Consider the following 26,901-nt stretch of genomic DNA (forward strand, 5'->3'; position numbering starts at 1 on the left):
CAGGTCCTGAATAGCTTCCCGGGCGTCAAGCTCCCTTTCTCCTGGGCCATGTCCGGGGTAGGCCTCTGAACTTCTGGAATCCTCCAAAAGCGTAACTCGATGAAATCTTCACCCTTGAGGGGCGTAGAAAACTCAGAAACAGATCTCCGTTGATCGGAAGTAGAAACTGTGGAGCTTGAGGCTGTTTTAACTGAAAAAATGAGAACATCTCCTGAAAAAAGCGCGAAAACGCAGCAAAAGCTCGAGAGCTAAGCACGAGGACTCCCAACACTTGAACGTGCGGTAAAAATCTGAAGATGGCTGCCAGGGGAGGGTCTTAGGGAGAGGGCAGTCATTGGCTGGGGGCAGTATGACCCAGAGACCAGTGATTGGTTACTACTGAGAAAGACAGATCAGAAATGAAACTGATACGGATTTTTTCTATACCGAGGATTCCCGGCCTGACGACGGGGAATATTCATGAGCATGTGAATCCATGCCAGACCTCATGCTGGAGAAATGCTGCTACAGTACATTACAGAAGAACAAGTTACTTTCTTACCTGGTAACGTTCTTTCGATGGGATGGTCCGACGACGTATTCCATATCTATGACATGTAATCACCACAGCTGTGCTGCTTCGGAAACTTTTTCGGCGTCTGCGTCCTGCGTCGATGAGCCGTCGTCGAGGACCTCCTCCGACGTCCGACGTCATCCGATGTGATAAGTAGGACGCACGACGCCCATAGCCTCGGTTGTAGTTTTTTCCCCCAGAACGTGTGACATAAGTCAACTGCCAGTCAGACACAAAGCCTTGCGTAACGTAAGCTGCAATCGCAAAAGAAATTCTGTAGCGGGGAAGGCAGGGCGGGAGCGATATGGAATACGTCGTCGGACCATCCCATCGAAAGAACGTTACCAGGTAAGAAAGTAACTTGTTCTTCGAGGGGATTGGGTCCTCCGACGTATTCCATATCTATGACAGACTCCCAAAGCAGTACCAAAGCAAGGAGGAGGGAAAGAATTTAGAATCAAAATGTAGAATAGCCAATGAAATAGCAGAGCAAAGGACCGCCTTGCCAAAGGCCAGATCCTGCGCTCGGATGGAATCAAGGGAATAGTGACGTACAAATGTATGAACTGAAGCCCAGGTGGCTGCATCACAGATGTTGCGAATAGGAACACCCCTCTGCAGGGCAGTAGACGCAGCCATACCCCTGGTAGAATGGGCCCGCAAGCCAGCCGGTGGGTCCTTACCCGCCAAACGGTAGCACTCCGAGATGGCCAAAATAATCCAGCGAGACAGTCTGTTTCGTCACAGCTTGCCCCAAACGCTTTCCAGCGTAACCAATAAAGAGTTGATCATCCACTCTGACCCGGGACATGCGTGAAACATAAAAGCTTAAAGCTCTCCTAGGATCAAGCCTATGGAGCCTCTCCTCTTCCTTACCAGGATGCGGAGGAGGATAGAATGCCGGAAGAACAACCTTCTGGGCCAAATGAAATTCCGTCACTACCTTCGGAAGAAAAGAAGGACGAACTCTAAGGACAACCCTGTCCTTGTGAAATACAGTGAAGGGAGGCTTAACTGAAAGTGCCTGTAACTCACTCACTCTGCGAGCGGAAGTAACCGCAACTAAAAACACAGTTTTCAGAGTTAACAGCCTCAAAGGGCAAGAATGTAAAGGCTCAAACGGAGCACCCATAAGAAACTTAAGAACCAGGTTTAAATCCCAACCGGGCACCAGGAAAGGTGACGGAGGGAACACATTAGTGAGCCCTTTCAGGAACTGTGAAATCAAAGGGATTTTAAAGTAAGAACACTTCAGACGAGCGCTTAAAGATGGACAGCGCCGCCAGGTAACCCTTAACGGTACCCACTTGCAAGCCCCTGTGGGCCAAAGAAAGTAAAAAGGACAGAACCATGGGGATGTCACATGCAAAAGGATCCACATTCTGAACCCTGCACCAGTCGCAGAACTTACGCCAACGGCAACGGTACAGAGACTTTGTTGCCAGTCTTCGGGCCGAAAGCAACACCTCCATCACGTCCTCAGGGAGGTCCCAATCCCTATACCTCAACCTTTCAGAAGCCAAGCGTGAAGGTTGAGGGATCTGACCTCTGGATGGAGAACCTGACCCCCCTCCCGTGAGAGCAGATCGTCTCGGTAGGGAAGACGACGTGGAGGGCAGATGGATAAGTCGAGAAGGTCCGGGTACCATGTCCTCCGAGCCCACGCCGGGGCAATGAGGATCATCCGGGAACCGAACTTCCGTAACCTCCGCAGCACTTGCGGGATGACGGGGACTGGAGGAAACGCGTACAGCAGCGGGAATGACCACTCCACCACGAACGCGTCTCCTAAGGCTCCTTCTGGAGGAAATTCCCGCGAGCAAAACCTTTCGCACTTCCGGTTGACACTGGAGGCGAAGAGATCCACTTGAGGGGTCCCCCAAAGGGCGAAGATCTCCAGGAGAATCTCCTGAGCCAACTCCCACTCGTGAGAGATCGCGCTCTGCCTGCTCAGAGCGTCCGCCGTCACGTTTTCGGCACCGGCCAGATGAACTGCCGAGATCGAAACTACCTGCTGGATGGCCCAGAACTCGAGCTGCATCGCCTCTCTGCACAGAGGAAGCGACCCTGCCCCCCCCTTTTTGTTGAGGTAGTGCATGGCCACTGTGTTGTCCGTCAGGATCAGGACATTCTTCCCTCGCACAGACGGCAGAAAAGCCTTCAGGGCTAGCCTGACGGCCCTCAGCTCCAACAGATTGATATGGAGTCTGGACTCCGACGGAGACCAACGACCGCTGACTGTCAGCCCGTTGGCATGAGCTCCCCATCCCGTGAGGGATGCATCCGTCACGATCGTCACCTCCGGCCAGGGAAGCCAAAATGGAGCCCCCTTCATCAAGTTGCCTTCGACGGCCCACCACAGAAGGTCCCGGGCTACCGAGGACGGCACCTGAATCTAGTCCGACATCCTGCCGGAGGACTGCGACCATTGCGTCTTGAGTGCCCACTGCAAAGATCTCATCCGCAGGCGAGCCTCTGGCACCAGAAGAATGCAGGATGCCATGAGGCCGAGCAACCTCAAGAACTTGAACGCTGGGAGCGTCTGGGCATGCTGAAACTTGTGCACCATCTGCTGAATGTGAAGAGCCCTCACCTGGGGAGGAAAACACTGCCCCAGGGAAGTGTCGAGCACTGCTCCGATGTACTGGAGCCGCTGTGTTGGCGTCAAATGGGACTTCTTTAAATTGAGGGAGAAGCCCAGCCTGTGAAGGGAGCGACAGGTGATCGATAGATGATCCAGGACTTGCTCGGGAGAGCTCCCCCTGATCAACCAATCGTCCAGGTAGGGGTAGACGTGAATCCCCCCTTGCCTGAGATGCGCTGCCACCACCACCATGAGCTTGGTGAAAACCCTCGGGGCGGAGGTCAATCCTAACGGCAGGACCCGAAACTGAAAGTGCGAGTCGCCAACCGCGAACCTCATGTACTTCTTGTGCTTGGGATGGATCGGCACATGGAAGTAAGCATCCTTGAGGTCGAGTGACACCAACCAGTCCTGAAGCTGAAGGGCCTGGAGGACTTGAGAGAGAGTAACCATCTTGAACTTGTCCTTCCTGAGGAGTTTGTTCAAACCGCGCAAGTCCATGATGGGTCTCAATCCCCCCGTCTTTCTTCCAAACCAAAAAATAAGGGGAATACCATCCCTTGTTCCTCTCCGCTACAGGCACCAGTTCTATGGCGCCTTTCTCCAGCAGGGCTTGAATTTCCTGCACAAGGAGCGGATCCGGACTCTGCAAAGAGAGGTTCCCCGGTGGATTGTCGCGAGGCCTGTGCCGAAAAGGAAGACAGTAGCCGTGGGTTATGATCTCCAGAACCCACACATCTGAAGTAATGGCTTGCCACTCTACAAGATGCTGCGCCAGCCTTCCCCCAACCGGCGAACCATGGGACATGGCCTCACGACAGAGTGGGAGCGGCTGCGGCGTTACCTGAGGGCAAAGAGGCAACTGCCCGAGCGGCCTTGGCACCACGGGTACTCTGTCGTCCACCTCTGGTACCCCTGCGATGGCCTCTTTGACTGCCAGCTCCTCTCGCTTTACTGAAGGAGGAGTAATAACGAAAGGAACCACCCCTCCACTGCTGTCCCCTAGGAGGAAAAGGCGGAGGTTGGCGAACTGCAGCGCCCAACGACTTCGCTGCAGCTTTTGAGGTCTGCAACCTCTCAAGGCTCTCGTCAGCCTTGCTGCCAAAAAGGTGTTCACCATCAAAGGGCATGTTGAGGAGCCGGGACTGCACATCAGGCGCAAACCCCGACTTCCGCAACCACGCCAACCTGCGTATCACGGTGCTCGCCGCCATGGACCTACTGACGCATTCAGCTAAGTCCAAACCCGACTGAACGGACTCACACATGGCAACCTTACCATCCCGGACCATAGCAAGGAAACCATCCCGTTCATCCCCTTCGGGAACATGTTCAGCCGCTAACGCAACACAGTTCCACAGAGTGTGCGTGAAACGCGACAAGGCACAAATGGAGTTGGCCGCCTGAAGCGCCATACCACCAGAAGAAAACACTTTCTTCGCCCAGCCATCAAAACGTTTGTCGTCCCTATCAGGAGGGATGGTAGGGTACGATGCCTGCTTTGCCGGGGCCGTAGCCGCCTGCACCACCAAACTCTCCGGAGTGGGGTGCCTGGTCAAGTAGCAGGGGTCGCCATTGGCTGGACGGTATTTTCGCGACAAGGATCTGCCCACCGCCGGGAGACTCTCCGGAGCAGTCCAACCCGCCGCCGCCACCCTTCTCTGTAAAGCCATATGGAACGGCAGAACCGGGTCAGTTGGGGGACCAACATCAAGGATGTCTGTCAGATCATCCTGCACAAACTCCCCTGGTGGAGCAGACCATCCCAAGTACTCAGAAACCCTAGCCATAAGGCGCCGGTACGAGGAATCAGCATGAGAGCCAGGCTCAGGCCTACAAAACTCCACCTCCGGAGAGGTGTCCAGTCCACTGGCATCATGCAGTGACTGTCTCAACTCGTCAAACTGACTATGGCCCGAGACAATGTCATCCGGAACCTGACCAGGAACCAGGCCATCAGAATCCTCATCCGCCTCTGAAATATAGTCCAGGTGGCGAAAAGAAGGCACTCGAGAGTGCTTGCTCTTAACCAGAGCCTTCTTAGGGGGTCCACCCGCCTGGGGTACCTCCGACACGAAAGGCGTCGATGGCGTCGAGCGAATCGGCGCCAGCGTCGAGAGAACCGGCATCGGCGCCGAGAGGATCGGCATCGACGTCGAGGAAATCGGCGTCGTCAGATGCAGCGCCTCCAGAATCGGCGGCGTCGACACAGCCCTCGAGGCCGGAGCCCCGAGCGTGTCCCTCGACGACCTGAGCGTCGACGGCATCGACGACTTCCTCGGAGCCAGAGCCTCGAGAAAGCCCGTCGACGCCCTCGACGCCACAGACGTCGAAGCCTTCTTCGAAGACCTCACAGGTGCACACGGTCTCGAACGCGTCGAGGACCGGGACCTGGAACGGGTACGTCGAGAACGAGTCCCCTTGTCCGAACGGGACCTCTCCCGTGACTCGTGCCGACCACTCTTGCGAGCGGCGTCTCTCGACCTCACACGACCGACCCCACTCGGGGGCGCGGACGGCTGAGTACCCTGCGACTCAAGAATCGCCAACATATTCTTCCCGAAGGAAGCCCATTCCTCCGGCGTCGCACGGCTGGAGTGGTAAGCGACGTGCCGGGCAGAGCCCTCCGAAGAGGACCTGGAAGACGACCGGTGTCGGCGCTTCCGAGAATGCCTCGAAGAGGCTGAGGAGTGGCGAGACCGACTCCTAGAAGGAGACCCACGAGACTTCCGACGATGACACGGAGAGTCACCCCTCGAATCATCCGTCGAAAGCCCCGCAGACTTCGACTTCCGGGGCTTGGACACCCGACCTACCGACAACTTCTTCTTACGTTCGCGTAAGGCTTTGGATGTGAGCGACTGGCAGTCGATAGTCATCCGTGTCGTGGGCCTCCCCGAGGCACCAGAGGCAGGCGTTGTGCGAGTCCGTCACCGACATCTTGGACCCACACTCCCCGCACTTCTTGAAACCCGGACGCGGGGTCGAAGACGAAGTAGACATCTTCCGAAGGAATTTCACAAACGAACAGGTTCGAAGAACCGAGAAGAACAGAACTCCAAAGAGTCGAGGCGTTTGAACCGAGAAACACGAAGCAACACGTTCGCGGAAAAAACGGAACTGAGGCTATGGGCGTCGTGCGTCCTACTTATCACATCGGATGACGTCGGAGGAGGTCCTCGACGACGGCGCATCGACGTCATCGACGCAGGACGCAGACGCCGAAAAAGTTTCCGAAGCAGCACAGCTGTGGTGATTACATGTCATAGATATGGAATACGTCGGAGGACCCAATCCCCTCGAAAGATGGTTTACTGCACTGGCAGGAATGGTCATCTGATTGCACAGAGCATAATCGTCTGAGCAATGAGAGGTTCTCATCAGCAGTTACACTGAACTATTGTGTAGCTATGCACATTACAAGAGCAGCTACGCCATGAATAAGTTCGCAAATAAGCAATACTTCAGATTTAAATAGCACTTTAAAAATAAAGTTTCCTGACATTAATTACAAGGATAACAATGGTGAACCTAAAAAAAGCACTCCAACAAATAAGCATTTCAACAGTCCTAGGTTGCTCCCGGAAGCCAATTAGGCACTTGGAAAATACACATACATGCTTATATTATGTACAGTATATTACTGAACATTTTCTCGATGAAATAAATGTAGAAAGCTTATTACTAGTGACTTCCAATTAAACTGGTCAATTTGAACCCCCGCAATTAAATCATTTTTGAAAATACATCGATCCATCAAGGTGCAAAATTTGCAATCACCACTGGCTTGTGGTCATTGACTCTTGGCGAGTAACAAATGGCGTGCAGTAGGCATATGTAGAAGTGTTTATGGCTAGCTAGCAGCTTGCAACTTGACATGTGTAATCCCTGGATCAACTATACGGTATTTTATCAAAGATATAACATTTTGTCCCAATATTACAAGACAAAAATGAATGCTTCTTTACAATAAAAACATCAAACAGGTCTTGTACAATTTAAAGCATAACATTAGTTACCTGTGGGTGGTAGACACTCAGTGATTTAACTTTGTGCAAAGGTAATAACACCTTCAATAAAAATATTTTGTGCTCTTCTTTTAGTGGTAAGGCAAATCCATTTATTATACTGTAATAAAACCAAACATGTCTGTTAGTAACGGCCAGAATTGAGTAATAACTTTAAACATTTCAGAACAGGCCAATAAACATATTCGGCAAATTAACTCAGTATTTACCCAGTTCCTCTTCACTACATTAACCAGTCATTTGTAAGCCTGGAGTCTTCATGTATACAGGTATGCTAGTAAAGGAATGTTTTCCTTGTTTTAACTACTTTTTTGTTGAAGATCGAACACCTCAAGGCATGGTTTGGATGCGTGCAAACACAATGGCAGTTATTTCAGCCGTCTCTGAAACAGCAGAATTGTAACTTAAATATTTGTGTACATGTACTTTTATTAATTTCTAGCACCAAGTGCTAGGTTAGATAATCATATTAATGATAAATCTTCCTGAGCTGTGTGAACCGCAGATCATTTTGCTGGACTGGTAGATTATTTTTCCCTATACCTCAGTGAGTGGGAATCTTTTTCCACACTCAAGAGTCTCTCTTTCTATGGGTGCCTACTCCCCATAGAGTCTTTCAAAAGTTAACTAGGACAACATTTTTGGCAATAAGTGACTTTTTGCTAGGCTGCCTTAGAGGCTCCCCTTTTAACTTTCTCTGGTTAACCTTGTGAGAACTACAGTTCCCAAGGGTAGAAAGGATCTTTGGATCCGTTTTACATGTTATTTGGTGAAACTAGCACACTCCACAATGCATCCCCTTTCACACAAACTGTAACAATGCTGTTACATGGACAAGCTTACCTTTAATGGCTGGTGACAGTGATAACTTTTTTATTAATTCAGTGCAGCTTTTCGCAGGCTCTTAGCACAGCCCCGATAAAGGCACCTCCCATGGGTGCTCATTTTACCAAAATGGCCCCGGTCTTGTTTTTTCTCCATTTTAGTGTTCCTTGTTTTTTCTTGTTCTTTCCTCTGGGCCAACAAAACAGAAAATCGCCAAGGCTATTGTATCACACTCCCCTGCTTTTTACACCAGTACCATAATACTTTAATTTCTCATAAAAACCTTAGTTTATTTTGTACCAGAGTAACAAATATATATTAGTTGCAACACAACCCATATACATATTTACACTTTCATTGGCTCAAAACACCAGGCCTTCAAACGATGTTTTATACAATAACATATCTACTGTAGACACAAAAACATTGGTGTATTACAATGCTCTTATCGATTCCTATGTTTTCTTTTTGTAGAACCTGCCCTAATTTAAACAGTGATGATGGTAGCTGTATATAAAGGTCAACACAGTGTGTTTCGGCCGTCTCTTCACCCACTGCAGTGTCATAAGTATGTGGCCTTCATCAGGACGAAATCTAGTTTCAGAAGTAGATTGTATGCAGAACTCGCTGCTCCAGTACTCCTCTAGTGATCCACAACAAGGACTGCTTTGAAATATAATATTCCAGACCTTCGGCTAACCACTACCTTGTGACCTGGTACACCCTACAAGGAAGTTACTGTCGAGTTCCTCACATATGGGGGAATTCTTCATATGATGATCGGTAATCTACTTCTGAACTAGGAACAATACACATTGGGTTGTGTACGTTAGAAACTAGATTTTGTCCTGATGAAGGCCACATGGATACTTATGACACAGCAGTGGGTGAAGAGACGGCCGAAACACACTGTGTTGACCTTTATATACAGCTACCATCATCGCTGTTTAAGTTAGGGCAGGTTCTACAAAAAGAAAAATTGGAATCGATCAAAGAACACTGTAATACACCCAAGTGTTTGTGTCTAATAGATTTATGTTGGTATTGTTGTATAAAACATTGTTTGAAGGCCTGGTGTTTTGGGCCAACGAAAGTGTACATATGTATATGGGGTTGGTTGCAAAGCAGATATACTTATGTTACTCTGGTACAAAATAGAAAACTTGTTTTTATGAGAAATTAAAAAGTGTTATGGTACTGGTGCAAAAAGAAGGGGAGTGTTTTACAATAGCCTTGGCGATTTTCTGTTTTGTTGGACTATATTATACCTGGATGACCCTGACTCACCAGGAACCCTTTGAGATTATTCCTTCCTCTGATATGCAGGGCAGAAAATTCCTTTGCTTGATTTGTATCCTCGGCGGGAGTTCTGTGGACTCCCCGCCCGGGTTCGAGTGTCTGTGAAGGCAGGAAGCAAGGGAGGAGTCCAAAACTCTGCAGCCCTCTGTCTTCCAGCTCGAGTGCGAAATTTCAGTTCAAACTGGGAGGCTGGCTGTCCGAACAGGATTGCCAACCCCCTCGAAGTTTGAATGTTACAAGGCTGTTTGATTGGCTAGGTTCCTGCATAAAAGACTGAACTTGGAAGCTGAAGAGCTAGTCGACCACTGGAAGCAAAACCTAAGAGTACGATGAAGAAACTGCAGCTGAAACAATTTCCATCATCCGGAGAGCCTGCTGTAGCCCTTCCTTCCAATCGATCTGGGGACTCCCCAAATGACGACCCAGAGCCTGCATTTTGAGCCTCCCCACACCGTGCTGAGACCTTGCGGACTGCAATACCCTGGCACCTTGAACAATTGTGCGCTGCATGGTCTTCCGAAGTCTGAATCTCGCTGAAACTTCATGGGCATTCAGCTGAATCTCCAGAGGCACGATTGCAGTCCAAAAGGTCCCCTCACAGAGAGCTGGACCTTGCAAATGACAAGAATACAACCAGCGATACTCGGTCTTCTTCTGTGCTCCTGAAAAGGCCCCAAATCCACAGAGCCGCATACTGCTGTGAGGAAACTCTTGCCTGGAGCCTTCTTCCTCGATACCGGCTGCAAAAGTCTTCCGTCTTCTTGACAAAGGAATCCATTGACCTGGTTTTAGGCTGCATATACTGAAGTGTTCCTGCTGCAACTCTTCTTCTGTGCTGAGGTACTGTGTTGGCTGGGGTATTTTATAAGACTTTGTGATTTCTGTATAGCTTTGGGGCGTTTTCTGTGATTGGGAGGCCACTCATCCAGTTCATCCATGCCCCTGCAGAATCCTCCTAGGGTGTCTTCTCTGATCTCCCTGGACCCTAAAGTAACATTAATCTGAAATACTTATTTGAACAGTCTTCCTCTGGAACTCTGACTTTGCCTGCAACTGAACCCTATTTCACACTGCCTACAGCTGGCAACTAGACCACTAAGGTCCCTCTACTGCCTCAGAGTGGACTCATGCTATAGAATAAGGAAAGGACTAGATAAAAAAAAAGGGTACTGCCTTGAAAAGAATTACAAATTTTCAAAAGATACTTACTTGTAAAAGAAGTTGGTTGGTAACTAACAGAGTGCACAGTTACAAAAAGTGAAAGGTACAGTGAGCAAAAAGCAGATGGCTATGAACTCTCAAATAACAGGTTATCATGCTGTGTTCTTTCGAGAGAGGGGCGCCTGCTAACTTTTTGTGCTCTTTCATGTAAAGTCTCTTGCTTTAGATGGCCTGATATGCCATAAACAAAAAAAACAAAAAAAATTCTTCTACTCGTCTTCAGGTCTGGCGATTACTCTTCACCCTTGGATCCCCTCAGCCGAGGTTCAATCCTTCTCTCAACGTTAGCCTCCCTCAGTTGGGCTCAGACCAACAACTTACTGTGGACATCCCCCAGTCGGGTTCACACTTGTCATCACAATGTTCACGGGTGTATTACTGCACACCCTAATTCGCAGGCATCCCCTCAGCCGGGTTCACATTTGCCAATTATCACAGTTCACTTAGTTTTAACACCATGCAGGATTCAGTTCCCTTTGCTTTCTTCCTGGCATCCCTCCATCGGGTTCAAATTGCCATTTTCATACAGTTCATAAGAAAGTCATTCTAGAGCCCTTAAGTTCTTCCTTTACCCAAGTCCGGGTCCCAGCCCCCAGCCAGGCTTTCTCTAAAGCCCCTAGTTAAGCTTTGCACAATTCATCACCACAATGACCCTGGGTGCGTTACGGTTCACCCCAGTTTGCAGGCATCCCTCAGTCGGGTTCATGTCTGACTCCACAACACCTGAAAGACTTTCGACTGTACAAGGGGTTTGGTTTGACCCTCGTATGACCATCTTGACACCTCACCTCGGCCTACGCTAAAGCCCCTTGGGACTTGTATTTTAACCTGGTTCAGGAGAGTTAGCACCAGCCACAGATCTTCAAATGAGCGCCCACGTGGCACCAGACCACTCTAGCTCTGGTGCCAGTTTCTTCCACAAAAGTTCACAGGAGTCTCCCTCGGACCGGGCTCTAGTCTCCTCTCAGACCACAGTTTTCCAAAAAGGGTTTTGGGATTTCCAGTCCCAGAATGCACGGTCAGGATTTTGCTCCCACTTCTCAGCTCCCAAAAACGGCATTTGGAGCTGCAGGAGCCAACGCGGATATTGTTCGGAGGTCAGGGTCTCCTCTGCTGACCCTCCAAGACCTGGGTTCTCCTGACTGACCCAGGGAGGAGTCTTGCTGTGCGCACCGCCAGGAAACCCCATCTGCCCCCGGACTTGCCTTCTGGAGGTACAGCTCCCTCTCCACAGTGCAGTCTCCTCTGGAATCACAGGGTCAGTGTCACAGAGGTTTTCTCCTCCTCCAGGTCTCCCAGGGTCTCTAGGGCTCTTCTGGTCTTCCTTCCGGCTTCCTGCACCTTCCAGCATCCCCTATCAGCATCCCAAACTCCTGCTCTGAGTGTGCTTTCCAGCTCCGCTTTTTATACTTCCTGGCAGTTTTAACTAAAACCAGGTGTGCATGGTTGTAAAAGGAGGTCTGGCTTTGCCTAGCCTTGTTAGTGGGACAGTCTACTGTAGAAAGAGGAGAATGATTTCTGTGTCTGGGGTTCTATGCTGGTAATCCTCATCCTCCCAATCTTGCCTCCTTGTCTCAGTGTTTGATGAAAAAGGGTGTGGGGGAGTTGGGAAGTCAGTAGCTGCAACATAATAGGATGCGAAAGAGGTGTGGAAGGGGATACCGTATTTCATTCTTGGGTGCCCATTCCCTGCTTACAGAGGTTCTGTACAGTGAAAATCCCTTGGGTTTTTCACACATGCAACCTTCAACTGAAGCTGCTTCACTACTTGTGACACCAGCAGATGTTGTCCTTTGTGGTTCTCTTTTGAAGGATCAGGTATCCCATGATGGGAATCGAGCTGGGGGACAGGGAGGATCCCAGCAGATGTGGGTGTGGTTCCCTCATCTGAAGCTTCTTTAAAAAAAGGTTGCCTACTCTAGATATGGGTAACCAAGAGGTGAGAGAAACGATCACACTGTTCGGGGTGCACCTGTTCCTTGCATGTTACCCAACGTGGTTCAATGTGCCATAAAGAGATGCTTAATTGAGATGCTGTCTGTGTGGCAGAACAAGTTACTTACCAACTGTAACGTTCTTTCGACTGGATGTTCCCCCCACGTATTCCTCATCTTGTGATATTCGTTATCGCCACCTTCGCTGCTTCGGATTTTTTTTTTTTCCAGCAGGTCGTGTGCTCAAGGTCGTGGTGTCGATTGTCCCTCGACGGGCTCTGTTCCGTGTCAATAGCTTGAGCCATGCCCGTTGGCTTCAGTTCGGTTTTTTCAAGGAAATACTTGTGGAACACCCAGGCATGTGCTGTGACTGATAGGCCCATCGTGAGAGGAAAGTGCAAGAAAAACTGTACTGCGGGGTAGGCTCGGAGGGTCGATGAGGAATACGTGCGAGGAACATGCAGTTGAAAGAACGTTACAGTTGGTAAGTAACTTGTTCTTCGAATGGATTCTGTCCTCCCACGTATTCCTCATCTTGTGATAGACTCCCAAGACTCAAATAGCAGTGATCAATTCGGAGGTGGGAGTGCTAGTTATTGTTTTCATGGACGGAATGAAGTACCGCCCTGGAAAACAAATCCTCATTGCAGGAGGCATCTAAGCAGTAATACTTGATGAAGGTATGCATGGATGCCCATGTTGCAGCCGAGCAAATGTCTTTTGCAAGGACTCCCCTCTTCAAAGCCGCAGAAGTAGCCATTCCCCTATTGGAATGAGCCCGTAGCCCATCCGGTGGCTCTTTTCCTGCTAATCTGTAGCAATCCAATATAGCCAGAATGATCCAGCGGGATATAGTTTGTTTTGTCACCGCTAACCCCAATTTACGCCCACAAAGAGTTGGTCATCTTGACTTAATTTTGACATTCTTGAAATGTAAAAACTGTGGGCCCTTTTGGGGTCCAGTCTATGCAATCTCTCCTCTTCTTTACCCAAACGAGGAGGAGGATAGAATGTTGGTAAAATAATCTGTTGTGACAATGGAAGTCAGAAACTACTTTTGGTAAGAAAGATGGTTTAACCTTAAGAACTACCTTGTCCTTGTAAAAGATGGCATAATGGAGGTTTACATGAGAGAGCCTGTAGTTCACTAACCCTGCGGGCTGATGTTAATGCCACAAGGAGGACAGTTTTTAGTGTTAGAAACCTCAATTGACAGGAATGCAGAGGCTCAAATGGTATACAAGTTAGAAATGTAAGAACTAAGTTTAAATCCCAAGTTGGGCCATGAAACGGTACTGGTGGATATACATTGGTAAGTCCTTTCAGGAACTGAATGATTAATGGAATTTTGAAGTAAGAAACCTCTTCCGAGGAGCGCTTGAAAATGGACAGCGCAGCAAGAGAGCCTTTAATTGTTCCAATATGGAGCCCCAGATTGGCTAGATGCAATAGGAAAGAAAGCACCATTGGGATGCCACATTGAAAAGGGTCCACATCCTTATCTTTGCACCAGTTATTGAACTTGTTCCAATGACATCGGTACAAAGATTTCGTTGCTGGGCTTCTGGCCGAAAGCAAAAACTCCATAACGTCATCCAGAAAATCCCAATGCTTGTATCTCAACCTCTCAGAAACCATGCGTGAAGGTTGAGTGTCTTGACCTCTGGATGGAGAACCCGACCTTCCTCCTGCGAGAGAATATCCTCTCTTTGCGTAAGATGTATTGGAGGGCAGATGGACATGTCCAGAAGGTCCGGGTACCACGTCCTCCTGGCCCAATCCGGAGCAATTAGGATCATGGTTTTCCTGAACTTTCTCAACCTCATGATTATTTGAGGAATCATGGGGACTGGAGGAAACGCGTACAGTAGGGGGAAATCCCAGTCCACCACAAACGCGTCTCCTAGAGCTCCTCTCGGGGGGAAATTCCCATGAGCAATACTGTTCATACTTCTGGTTTACCTCAGTTGCGAACAGATCCACTTGAGGGGTTCTCCAAAGGGTGAAGATCTCCAGAAGGACTTCCTGAGCTAACTCCCACTCGTCAGAGACTGTGCTCTGCCTGCTCAGAGCATCTGCACCGTGTTCGGCTCTCCGGCTAGGTGAACTGCCGAGAGAGATCCCTTTCCGTATTGCCCAGAACCAGAGCTCCATTGCTTCTCTGCACAGTGGTAGTGATCCTACACCTCCTCTTTTGTTGTGGTAGTACATGGTCACTGTGTCGTCTGTCATTATCAGGACATTCTTTCCTTGTACAGAGGGCAGGAAGGCTTTCAGCGCTAGTCTGATTGCCCTCAGCTCCAACAGGTTGATGTGTAGTTTGGACTCCGATGGAGAAGAACGACTGCTGATTGTCAGATCGTTGGTATGAGCTCCCCACCCAGTGAGTGAGGCTTCCGTTACTACTGCTATCTCCGGCCATGGTTGCCAAAAAGATTCCCCTTTGAGGATGTGGTCGTTGCAAGCCCACCATAGTAGATCGTAAGCAACTACGCTCGGGACTTGCAGAAGATCCGACATACTCCCCGAGAACTGGGACCACGGAGTCCGGAGGGCCCATTGAAGGGATCTTATTTTCAATCTGGCCTCTGGTACCAGAAAAATGCAGGATGCCATGAGGCAGAGCAACCTCAAAAAAATCGAAGGCCGGCAGTTGCTGGGCTTTCTGGAACTTTGTTACCATCTGCACAATGTGGAGAGCTCTTAGCTCGGGAGGCGATGCTTTGCCCTAGGAAGTGTCCAAGACTGCTCCGATAAACTGGAGTTTTTGGGATGTTATGTGGGACTTCTTGAAATTGAGGGAGAAGCCCATATTGTGAAGGAAGTGACAGGTGATCGACATATGTTCTTCAGCTTGTTCGGGAGAACGTGCTCTGATCAACCAGTCTAGGTAGGGGTAGACGTGAAGCCCCCCTCTCCTGAGACTCGCTGCCACTACCACCATCAGCTTGGTGAAAACCCTCGGGCGGAGGTCAGCCGAATGGCAGAACTCGAAACTGATAGTGAGAACCACCAACTGCGAACCTGAGGTAATTTCTGTGCTTGGGATGGATTGGCACATGAAAATAAGCATCCTGAAGGTCCAATGATACCAACCAGTCTTGGAGCTGAAGAGCCTGAATGATCTGAGAAAGGTTTACCATCTTGAACTTGTCCTTCCCGAGGAACTTGTTCAAGTTTCTTAAGTCCAAGATGGGTCTCAATCCTCGTCGTCCTTTGGGATGAGAAAATAAGGGAAGTACCAACCCTTGTTCCTCTACGCCACATGTACATGTTCTATTGCACCCTTCTCTAGCAGTGTTTAAATTTCCTACAAAAGGAGCGGGTCTGGAATTTTGGTCGAATTGGCTCCCGTGGATGATCGCAAGGCCTTTTTAAGAAGGGAAGGCAGTAACCTTGAGATACTGTTTCCAGTGCTCAAGCATCTGAAGTAATGCCCCGCCATTCTTTCAGATGCTGAGAGATTTCACCTCCCACTGGTGTTTTGTATGATGAGGCCTCAGAGTGATTTGGAGGCGGCTGCAGGAGCGGCTCAGGGTAAAGATGCCGTTCCTGAAGATGTCTTTGTAGTCTTTCCTCATCCACCACGAGTGACATTTCTTTTACCCATTTGAAAAGCCTGTCCTCTTCCTCTACCAAAAGAATAGTACCGAAAAGGACGACCCCTCCAGGAAGAGGAGCCCGAATAGGGTTTCGGAGGTTGTCGCATGGAGGCACTAAGGGATTTAGCTGCCGCTTTTGAGGTCTGTAGTTTTTCTAGGCTCTCTTCAGCCTTACTACCCAACAGCCTCGAGCCATGCCAAAAGGCATGTTGAGAAGCCTGGCCTGCACATCTGGTGCAAAACCCGACTTTCTCAACCACGCAAATCTGCGTAGCACTGTGCTTGATGCCATGGAGCTCATACTTTTAGCAGTATCCAGTCCAGACTGGAGACATTCCCCCATTGTCGCCTTCCCGTCTTTGACAATATTCAGGAAGCCTTCCCGTTCCTTGCCCTCCGGAATATGTTCAGCCACCGCCGAAATGCATTCCCATAGGGTATGTGTGAACCTGGCCAGGGTACAGGCGACATTGGTTGACTTTAAGGCCAGACTACCCGAAGTAAAAACCTTACGGGCCCAAGCGTCAACCTTCTTATCCTCCCTATCTGGAGGCATCGTTGGAGATGCAGTTTGTGGCGAAGTAGTTGCAGCCTGAATAACCAGACTTTCTGGAGTGGGATGTCTATTCAGATACTCGGGATCAGAATTAGAAGTTCTATACTTCTTCGGAAAATTGCTGTTTACCGCAGCAATGTTGTCAGGGGTTTCCCAGTTCTTTTCCACTGTACTCGAAGCACCCTATGGAAGGGAAGAACTGGATCTCTCTGGGGGCCCTGAACTATTATGTCCGTCATATCGTCTTGTTCAAAGGTTGGTGAGCCTCTACCCCAATCTATATATTCTACCACTCTATTCATCAAACTCCTGTACCCTGAGAATCTGCATGTTCTGCAGGGTCAGGTCTAGCAAACTCCAATTCATGTGACGTGTCAATGCCACTAGCAGAATGCAGAGTCTCGCACAGGTCTCATCTTATATTCAGGGTCTATAAGTTCCTCTGGAACATGTCTAGTGCCATATTGCACTCCAAAAGGAGAGATTTCCTCATCCTGTGAGCCAGTTTCTTCAAAAATTGAAGACAGACAAAGTCTGATTTTGGTAAGGGCGTAAACCTCCTCCCTTCCTCCTGATTTTCCGTCGAAGGAATGGAGGGTTTCTTCGAAGGTGTCGAGGGAATCTTCAACAAACCCGTTGAAGACATTTTAGGCTTCGATGAAGTTGCGGATGTTTTCGACAACTTCTGCTGTTTATGAGGTGTCTGTGAAGCACTCTACTCTCGAGGATTCCTCGACGATTTGTCGACTCGAGTTTTACGGGTTTCACCCATACTACTGGGTCTCACCGCAGTAGTTCCCGACTTCCCTGTGACGTCCAATGGAGCATCCGGGGTCTGGCTCTTTTGGGGTTTGAGGGGGTCGAGGCCGCATTCTCAAAGACCTCCATCATTTTCACTGTCCTCGAGGGCCTCCATCGAGCCGACGTCACCGGATGTTGTAAGTAGGACGCACCACGCCCGTAGCCTCAGTTGGTTTTTTCCCCAGAACGTGTGACACCAATCTTCTGCCAGTAGGACCACAGAATGCCTTGCAGAAACGTAAGCTGCTATCGCATAAGAAATTCTGTAGCGGGGAAGGCAGGGAGGGAGCGATATGGAATACGTTGTCGGACCATCCCATCGAAAGAACGTTACCAGGTAAGAGTAACTTGTTCTTCGAGGGGATTGGGTCCTCCGACGTATTCCATATCTATGACAGACTCCCAAAGCAGTACCAACGTAAGGAGGTGGGAAAAATATTTAGAATATACAAATTTAGATTGCCCAATCAAATTGCAGAGTAAAGGACCGCCTTGCCAAAGGCCAGATCCTGCCCATGGATAGAATCTAGGGAGTAGTGACGTAAAAAAGTATGGACCGAAGCCCAAGTGGCTGCATCACAGATGTTACGAATAGGAACAGCCCTCGGCAGGGCTGTAGAGGCAGCCATACCCCTAGTCTAATGGGCCCGTAAGCCTACAGGAGGGTCCTTACCCGCCAGGCAGTAACATTCAGAAATTGCCAAGATAATCCATCTACACAAAGTCTGCTTAGTTACAGCTTGCCCCAAACGCCTTCCAGTGTAAGCGATAAAGAGCTGATCGTCCACTCTGACCCGGGACATGCGTGAAATGTAGAAACTTAAAGCTCTCCTAGGATCTAATCTATGGAGCCTCTCCTCTTCCTTACCAGGATGCGGAGGAGGATAAAATGCCGGAAGAACCACCTTCTGGCTTAAATGAAATTTCCGATACCACCTTCGGAAGAAAGGAAGGACGAACTTGAAGGACAACCCTGTCCTTATGAAACACAGTGAAGGGTGGCTTAACTGAAAGTGCGTGTAACTCACTCACTCTGCGAGCGGCAGTGACCGCAACTAAAAATACAGTTTTAAGGGTTAACAGTCTCAAAGCACAAGAATGTAAAGGCTCAAATGGAGCACCCATTAGAAACTTGAGAACAAGGTTCAAATCCCAACCGGGCACCTGGAGAGGTGACGGAGGGAAAACATTAGTGAGCCCTTTCAGAAACTGAGAAATTAAAAGGAATTTTAAAATAAGAACACTCCTCAGACGAGCGCTTAAATATGGACAGCGCTGCCAGGTAACCTTTATTGGTACCCACTTGCAAGCCCCTATGGGCTAAAGAAAGCAAAAAAGACAGAACCACAGGAATGTCACATGAAAAAGGATCCACATTCTGAATCCTGCACCAGTCGCAGAACTTTCTCCAATGGCAACGGAACAGGGACCTAGTTGCCGGCCATCTGGCCGAAAGCAACACCTCCATTCCGTCTTCAGGGAGGTCCCAATCCTTACACCCCAACTTTTCAGAAGCCAAGCGCGAAGGTTGAGGGACCTGACCTCTGTATGGAGAACCTGACCCTCCCTACTCCCCCCGTGAGAGCAGATCGTCTCGGTAGGGAAGACGACGTGGAGGGCAGATGGACAAGTCGAAAAGGTCCGGGTACCACGTCCTCCAGGCCCATGCCGGAGCAATGATGATCATCCGGGAACCGAACCTCCGCAGCACTTGCGGGATGACGGGGACTGGAGGAAACGCGTACAGCAGTGGGAATGACCACTCCACCACAAACTCGTCTCCTAAGGCTATTCTTGGAGGAAATTCCCACGAGCAGAACCTGTCGCACTTCCGGTTGACACTGGAGGCGAAGAGATCCACTTGAGGGGTCCCCTAAAGGACGAAGATCTCCAGGAGAATCTCCTGAGCCAACTCCCAGCCGTGAGAGATCGCGCTCTGCCTGCTCAGAACGTCCGCCATCTCATTTTCGTCTCCGGCCAGATGAACTGCAGAGATCGAAATTCCCTTCTGGGTGGCCCAGAACCAGAGCTGCAACGCCTCCCTGCACAGAGGAAGTGACCCTGCCCCCCCCTTTTGTTGAGGTAGTGCATGGCCACTGTGTTGTCTGTCAGAATTAGGACATTCTTTCCTCGCAGTCGGCAGAAAAGCCTTCAGGGCAAGCCTGACAGCCCTCAGCTCCAACAGATTGATTGACTCCGACGGAGACCATCGACCCCTGACCGCCTACTCATTGGCATGAGCTCCCCATCCCGTGAGGGACACGTCCGTCACGATCGTCACTTCCGGCAAGGGCAGCCAAAACTGAGCCCCCTTCATCAAATTGCCTTCGTCGGCCCACCACAGCAGGTCCTGGGCGACAGAGGGCGGCACGTGAATGAGGTCCGATATCCTGCCGGAGGACTGTGACCACTGGAGCTTGGGAGCCGATTGCAAAGATCTCATCCGCAACCTGGCCTCTGGCACCATAAGAATGCAGGATGCCATGAGGCCGAGCAACCTCAAGAACTCGAACGCTGGGAGACTCTGGGCAAGTTGAAACTTGTGCACCATCTGCAGAATGTAGTGAGCCCCCACCTGGGGAAGAAAACACTGCCCCAGGGACGTGTCGAGCACTGCTCCGATGTACTGGAGCCGCTGAGTTGGCGTCAAGTGAGTCTTCTTTAAGTTGAAGGAGAAGCCCAGCTTGTGAAGGGAGTGGCAGGTGACTGACAGATGATCCAGGACATGCTCGGGAGAGCACCCTCTGATCAACCAATCGTCCAGGTAGGGGTAGACGTGAATCCCCCTTTCCTGAGATACGCTGCCACCACCACCATGAGCTTGGTGAAAACCCTCGGGGCGGAGGTCAATCCGACCGGCAGGACCCGAAACTGAAAGTGCGAGTCGCCAACCACGAACCTCAGGTACTTCTTGTGCTTGGGATAGATCGGCACATGAAAATAAGCGTCCTTGAGATCAAGAGACACCAACCAGTCCTGAAGTTGAAGGGCCTGGAGGACTTGAGAAAGAGTAACCAGCTTGAACTTGTCCTTCCTGAGGAGCTTGTTCAAACCGCGCAAGTCCATGATGGGTCTCAATCCTCCGTCTTTCTTCGAAATCAAAAAATAAAGGGAATACAATCCCTTGTTCCTCTGCGCTACAGGCACCAGTTCTATAGCGCCTTTCTCCAGTAGGGATTGAATTTCCTGCACAAGGAGCGGATCCGGACTCTTCAAAGAGAGGTTCCCTGGTGGATTGTCGTGAGGCCACTGCCGGAAAGGAAGACAGTAGCCATGGGCTATGATCTCCAGAACCCACACATCTGAAATAATGGCACGCCATTCTACAAGATGCTGCGCAAGCCTTCCCCCCAACCGGAGATGCATGGGCCTCATGACTGAGCTGAAGCGGCTGCGGCAGTGCCTGACGTCAAAGAGGCAACTGCTCACGCAGCCTTGGCACCTCGAGTAACTTGTTTTCCACCTCTGGTACTCCTAAGGTTGCCCCTTTGACTAGCAGCTCCTCTTGATTTACTAAAGGACGAGTAATATCGAAAGGAACCTTCCCTCCATTGCTGTCCCCTAGGACGAAAAGGCAGAGGTTGGCGGACTGCAGCGCCCAACGACTTTGCTGCAGCTTTGGAGGTCTGCAACCTCTCAAAACTCTCGTCAGACTTGCTGCCAAAAAGATGTTCACCATCAAAGGACATGATGAGGCGGCGGGCCTGCACATCAGGAGCAAAACCCGACTTCTGCAACCATGCAAACCTGTGTATTACGGTGCTTGCCGCCATGGACCGGCTTACGCAATTAACCATGTTCAGACCCGACTGAATGGATTCACACATGGCATCTTTGCCATCCTGCAGGATAGCAAGGAAACCATCCCTGTTCCCCTTCGGGAATATGATCAGTCGCTAGGGAAATACAGTTCCACAGAGTGTGCGTGAAACGAGACAAGGCACAAACGGAGTTGGCAGCCTGAATCGCCATACCCCCATAAGAAAATAGCTTCTTCGCCCAGCTGTCAAAACTTTTGTCGTCCCTATTAGGAGGGATGGTAGGGTACGACGCCTGCTTTGCGGGGGCCATAGCAGCCTGCACCACCAAACTTTCCGGAGTGGGGTGCGTGGTCAAGTAGCAGGGGTCGTCACTGGCTGGGCGATATTTCTTCGGCAAGGACTTGCTCACTGCCGGGAGCCTCTCAGGAGAAGTCCAAGCCGCAGCCACCCTTCTCTGCAAGGCCATATGGAATGGCAGCACCGGGTCAGTTGGTGGACCATGGTCCAGGATATCAGTCAGGTAATCCTGCTGAAAATACCCAGGGGGGCAGACCAACCCAGGTAATCCGTGACCCTCAACATCAGGCGCCGATAAGCGGAGTCGGCATGCAACCTCTCCACAGGGCAGGGCTATCAAATTCCACCTCCGGAGAGGTGTCGAGCCCACTGGCATCGTACGACTAGCGTAGGTCTTCAAGCTGGCTATGACCAGAAACAATGTCATCAGGGAACTCTGCAGGAACCACACCTTCCTCAGACCCCTCATCCACCTCAAATATAATCCAGAGGCTGGAAAGAGGGAACTGAAAAAGGAACAAAGACATGTTTTGCCTCACCAGAGCCTTTCTAGGGGGTTCCCCTGCACTACGAGGCATCCCCGACAAACCTGCCTCGAAAGGCGTGGAGGGCGTCGATGGAATCGGCGTCGAGCCTGGCGCCGACAGCGTCGACACAGGCCTCAAGGGCGGAGCCCCGAGCGTGTCTCGACAGCCTGGGCGCCAATGGCGTCGACGACTTCCTCGGAGGCGGGGCCTCGAGAGAGTCCGTCGACTACCTCGGCGCCACGGGCGTCGATGTCTTCCTCAAAGACTTCACAGGTTCACGCGGTCTCGAGGGCGTCGAGGACCGGGACCTGGAACAGGCATGTCTAGAGCGACCATCCTTTTCCGACCAGGACCTCGAAGGCGTCCAGTGGTCGCGACGACTGCTCGAGCCTGAAGGCGGACGAGCGGTGTATCTAGCACGGCAACGACCGGCATCCTCAGATGGCGCGGACGGACCGGAGCCTGCGATTGAAAAATCGCCAACATCTCCTTTCGGAAGGAATCCCATTCCTCAGGAGTGGAATGCTTGTTGGGACAAGCAACCCGCTGATGGGCGGAGTCCTCGGAAGAGGACGGTGAAGGCGACTGGTGACGGCGCTTCCTGGAGTGCCTCGAGGAGGCAGAGGAATGGTGTGACCGACTCACAGACTGAGAACCCCCAGACTCCCGATGAAGATGCGGAGAGTCGCCCCTCGAATCGTCCGTCGAAAGACCAGTGGAACGCGACTTCCGGGGCTTGGCCACCTTACCGACCAATAGCTTCTTCTTACGCTCCCGCAAGGCCCTCGATGTGTGCGTTTGGCAGTCGACACAGTCGTCCGTATCATGGTCCTCCCCGAGGCACCAGAGGCAAGCGTTGTGCATATCTGTCAGCGACATCTTGGACCCGCACACCCGACACTTCTTAAACCCGGACCGTGGGGTGGTAGATGCTGAAGACATCATACTGATGGCAATGAAGAAACAGGTTCGAAGAACCAAAAGAACAGGATTCAGTAGAATCGAGGTGCGCCAAGATCTCCGAAGAGAACACGTTCGCGGAAAAAATGGAACCGAGGCTAGGGGCGTCGTGCGACCTACATATAAAACCAGTGACGTCGGCTCGACGGATGCCTTCGAGGACAGTATCGACATCATCGATGCAGGAAGATTTTCCGAAGCAGCACAGCTGTGGCGATTACCGTCATAGATATGGAATACGTCGGAGGACCCAATCCCCTCGAATGATCCAAATATAATCTGTGTAAATGAACATTTACACCAGTAGATAGTTAACATCCGATGTCAGGATGTTGAAACATTCTCTGAATAATTTTGGAGATTGTAGATTCTCTCCTTAAATTTAACTAAAGGGAAAGGGCAGAAAATGACTAATAATCAAAAGAAAGTCAATTTCCATGCCTTTAATAATGAGGTTGCAATTAGAAGCAGATAGATGAGGCGTTCTGTGAGTTGCAATGAATAAGGTTGACCGCTCATCTGAAGTACGGGCCACCATGGTGAAAGGTCTTCGGCAGACTTATCGAAAGTGGCTCTTACAAACTACAATAACTTGGTTGTAGCACGATGACAAGGGCATAGTAGAGGCATTAACGAATAAGAATTCCAGAGTATTCTGGTCCCTTATGAATAATAATGATGATGCACCTATGTCAGAATCATTAATTAATGCGGTCTCTGAATCTGCATGGGTGGAACATTTTAATCGCCTATACGCTCAGATTGAAGGGTCTAAAGTAAGTCGAGAACTTACTCTATTGGGGAATCAGGACAGCCTGCGCTCCGGCAACATGCCTATTTAATCTCTACATGGCAGATATTGGAAAAGGTTTATAGTGGTAATTTCGAAAACAAAGTTTCGAAAACAAAGCTGCGACAAGCTATATTTAACATTCAAAGTGCATTTATTTTGAAACCAATCCGTCGACAATAGTCATGGACTGGTTTCTATTGAAATGCACTTTTACATGTTAAAAGTAGCATTTCAATGCTTTTTTTTGTAATGTTCCATGGAGCTGTCTAGTGCTGTAATTTCAGCTCTGGACAGCTCCATGTAACGTTTCAAAGTTTTAGTGTATATTGGGGGGGTTCCACTCTCAGCCCCCCCCTAACCACCACGCCACCCACACACCCCCCAACTCTAACCCAAGCCCCAACCCTAAACCTAACCCATGTCGACAACACTTTCAAATTTTTTTCAAAGAAATTGTCATTCGAAAGAATGGCATTACGACAAAAAAAAAAATCAAAAGTTTGTCATTCAACACTTTTACGTTTGTTAAAATGACAGGATACCATTGGTAAATAACTGGCACCTGTATGGTTTGTTTTCCCTAAATTGTCTAAGCTAAGAACGCGCTGGCAATTGTATGCCGATGACTTTCTACTATTTGATTGTACTCCCATAGGGTTGCAGTGCTTATTGAATGCTGTTATGTCCTTTGGGGAGAGACGGTCCCTAAAAATGAATCCAACTAAAACAAAAGGTACTTCAGTCTTTGAAAGGTGGGAGGGACTCCCCATTTGTGTGGCATATTGGTAGTGAGCCTGAAGATGAAATCTACTCCATGATCCAAGCAGGATTTTTGGTGACATTGAAAAGAAATATAGGGAAGTATCATGCATGGCTTTTAGATGGAGCTTCACCCAAGGCTATTCAGATAAAACGGGTGGACTCCAGATTTGGTATATACTCCATTAAACCTGCTCTCAGCACATAGCGACATGTTGGTTTTGTACAACAAAGGGCATGGTGGAAACCCTTGACAATTTGATTTTATATTGTCCAGCTACTTAGGCGCTGGGTTTGAACTATTTTAGGAGGGTCTGCAAACTATTTTCCATAATGCAAACTGCACTAATATGGGCCGCTTCTCTAGCTGGTCGTTTCGATTCTGTATTAATTGCTATTATTGTTCTTAAGGCATTGCACCTTTCTGAAATCTCAATAACCTGTTGATTTTTATACAACTGTTAGATTATGTAATGGGATTTTATCAGTTGATTTGTACAATGATTTTAATAATGACGTACCGTCTATTGATAGTATTTTATATTTGTATTATGAATGTTAAACATTAACCAATAAAAAACAAAATGTAAAAAAATTATTGAAAAAAAATCTGCCTCTCCCATTGTCTCACTCCGCCTTTGTATTATTCAATCTAGATCAGATAAATCCATTACTCTCTTTACTGCTGCTCTACAACATTACTTCTCGACAGGGCCGACCCTAGGGTTTCTGAAGCATGCAATCATCTCCCCACTGCTGAAGAAGGCACATCTCGATTCGGCAGTGGTGGAAATTATCGCCCTGTCTCTACTCCCGGCTCTCATGAAGCTGATGTAGAGGCTATCGTGACACCTCAGAGGTTTTGGAATCAAATTGTCTCCTGCACCCTTTTCAATCTGGCTTCCGGCCGTGTATGGGCACAGAGTAGGTCAAGGTTGCAATTATGGATGACATTACTTTGCTTCAAGACCAGAGAGAGGTGGGAGCTTTGATTCTCCTCGACCTCTCTGCAGCTTTTGATACTATTGACCCTGGGATTCTTCTCCAGAGTCTGGAGAGGACCGGAGTGACAGGCGTTTCGCTTTGTTGGTTTGCCTCCTTTTTGGCAGATCGCCTTTAGACAGTATTGCTTCCCACTTTTAAATCTTTCCCTATAGCAGTAGACTATATGCGGGGTCCCTCAGGGCTCTGCCCTGTTTCCCCCCCGTTTGTTTAATCTATACTTGCGGCCGTTGATCAACCTAGTTACAGAGCATGGGGTAAATTTCTACTCTTATGCCAATAAACACAGATCCTTTCCCACACTCCGAAGTTGAAGAACTCTTTCCTCGGTTGAAAGATGGATGGCTAGGAATTAGCTCAAACTCAACAGGGACAAAACGGAGGTCCTCGGGGTCGGGTGCCCAGCTATGGGAGCTCTCTGGATAACAGACTATAGTCCAACCTCTTTGGGCCCCTCTCCTCAGCCAGTTCTAGCAGTGAAAAGTTTGGGAATTAAACTTATGACCAGTGGCTCGAGAGAAGCCCAAATATCTTTAGTAAATCAATCAGGCTTTGTCAAGCTGAAGGTTTGAAGAACATTTTACCATTCCTTCCTCCCCAGTCTAAGAAAGTCACCTCGAAAATCATGGGAATGGTTGATTCCTGCAACGATAACTAACTTGGATCACTAACCACCAGGGCGCGCAGAAGCTCCGCTGCCTGACCCGGCGTCTGCACACCTCACGGTCCTTCAAACCTTTTAAAAAAAAAAAAGAAGTTTTTACAGCAATTCTTTCCCCACTTGGCGATCCTGCTTCTCTGCTGTGGAATCTCCGGACCAGGTTCCTCCAGGAATCAGACCTTTTCTCCAGCTTCGCTACACCAGCTGCTTCCTCTGCGACCAGGCCTCCTCTGGCATTCTTCCCACGCTGACGCGCAAGACTTCTGCCTGCTGCAGCAGTCGCTTCGTCGGTGACGGACCACTCCCCGCAGCCATCGTGCGCGGACGCACGGTGCCTCTGCCTGCAGCTCTGCACCGGACTTGGATCGGTCCCCTACCCGCTTCCATCAAACGCAGGCGCGCTGGGCCTATGCCTACTGCTCCGGACCTTGACCCCGCTCTCTTTTCCATCAGCGAGTCGCTGCAACCTTCCTGCTTCAGCCCGGTCACGCACGCCTTGTGCGCAGAGCCTCTGCCCGCAACTCCGGCCCTAGCTCAGACTAACCTGTGCTAGTCCTGGGCAGCCAGGCACCTTCCCGCTTCCATCATACCCGGGTGCGCAGGGTTTCTGCCTGCTGCTCCGGACCAGATCCGCTCTCTCCCTGTCGTCGAGATGCTGCGGCCTTCCAGCTTTGACCCGACTGCACACACCTGTGGAGCTCAGCTACTGCACTGGTTCCCCTGCCCTCTGTAGACCCT

At 49.7% G+C, this 26,901-nt stretch overlaps 1 protein-coding gene across 4 annotated transcripts in view; it reads right to left on the bottom strand.

Annotated features, from left to right (window-relative positions):
• PPP2R5C (protein phosphatase 2 regulatory subunit B'gamma) overlaps positions 1-26,901 on the bottom strand; it is a 1,570,607-nt gene that overhangs the window by 524,706 nt on the left and 1,019,000 nt on the right. For all 4 annotated transcript variants that reach the window (XM_069637762.1, XM_069637761.1, XM_069637763.1 and 1 more), the window contains one exon: positions 7,157-7,265. In XM_069637762.1, coding sequence (XP_069493863.1) covers positions 7,157-7,265 — 109 coding nt within the window. The remainder of the gene's footprint in view (positions 1-7,156; positions 7,266-26,901) is intronic.

This window comes from Ambystoma mexicanum, chromosome 14, assembly GCF_040938575.1.
Source record: "Ambystoma mexicanum isolate Mex_15411 chromosome 14, UKY_AmexF1_1, whole genome shotgun sequence".
Lineage (NCBI taxonomy): Eukaryota > Metazoa > Chordata > Amphibia > Caudata > Ambystomatidae > Ambystoma > Ambystoma mexicanum.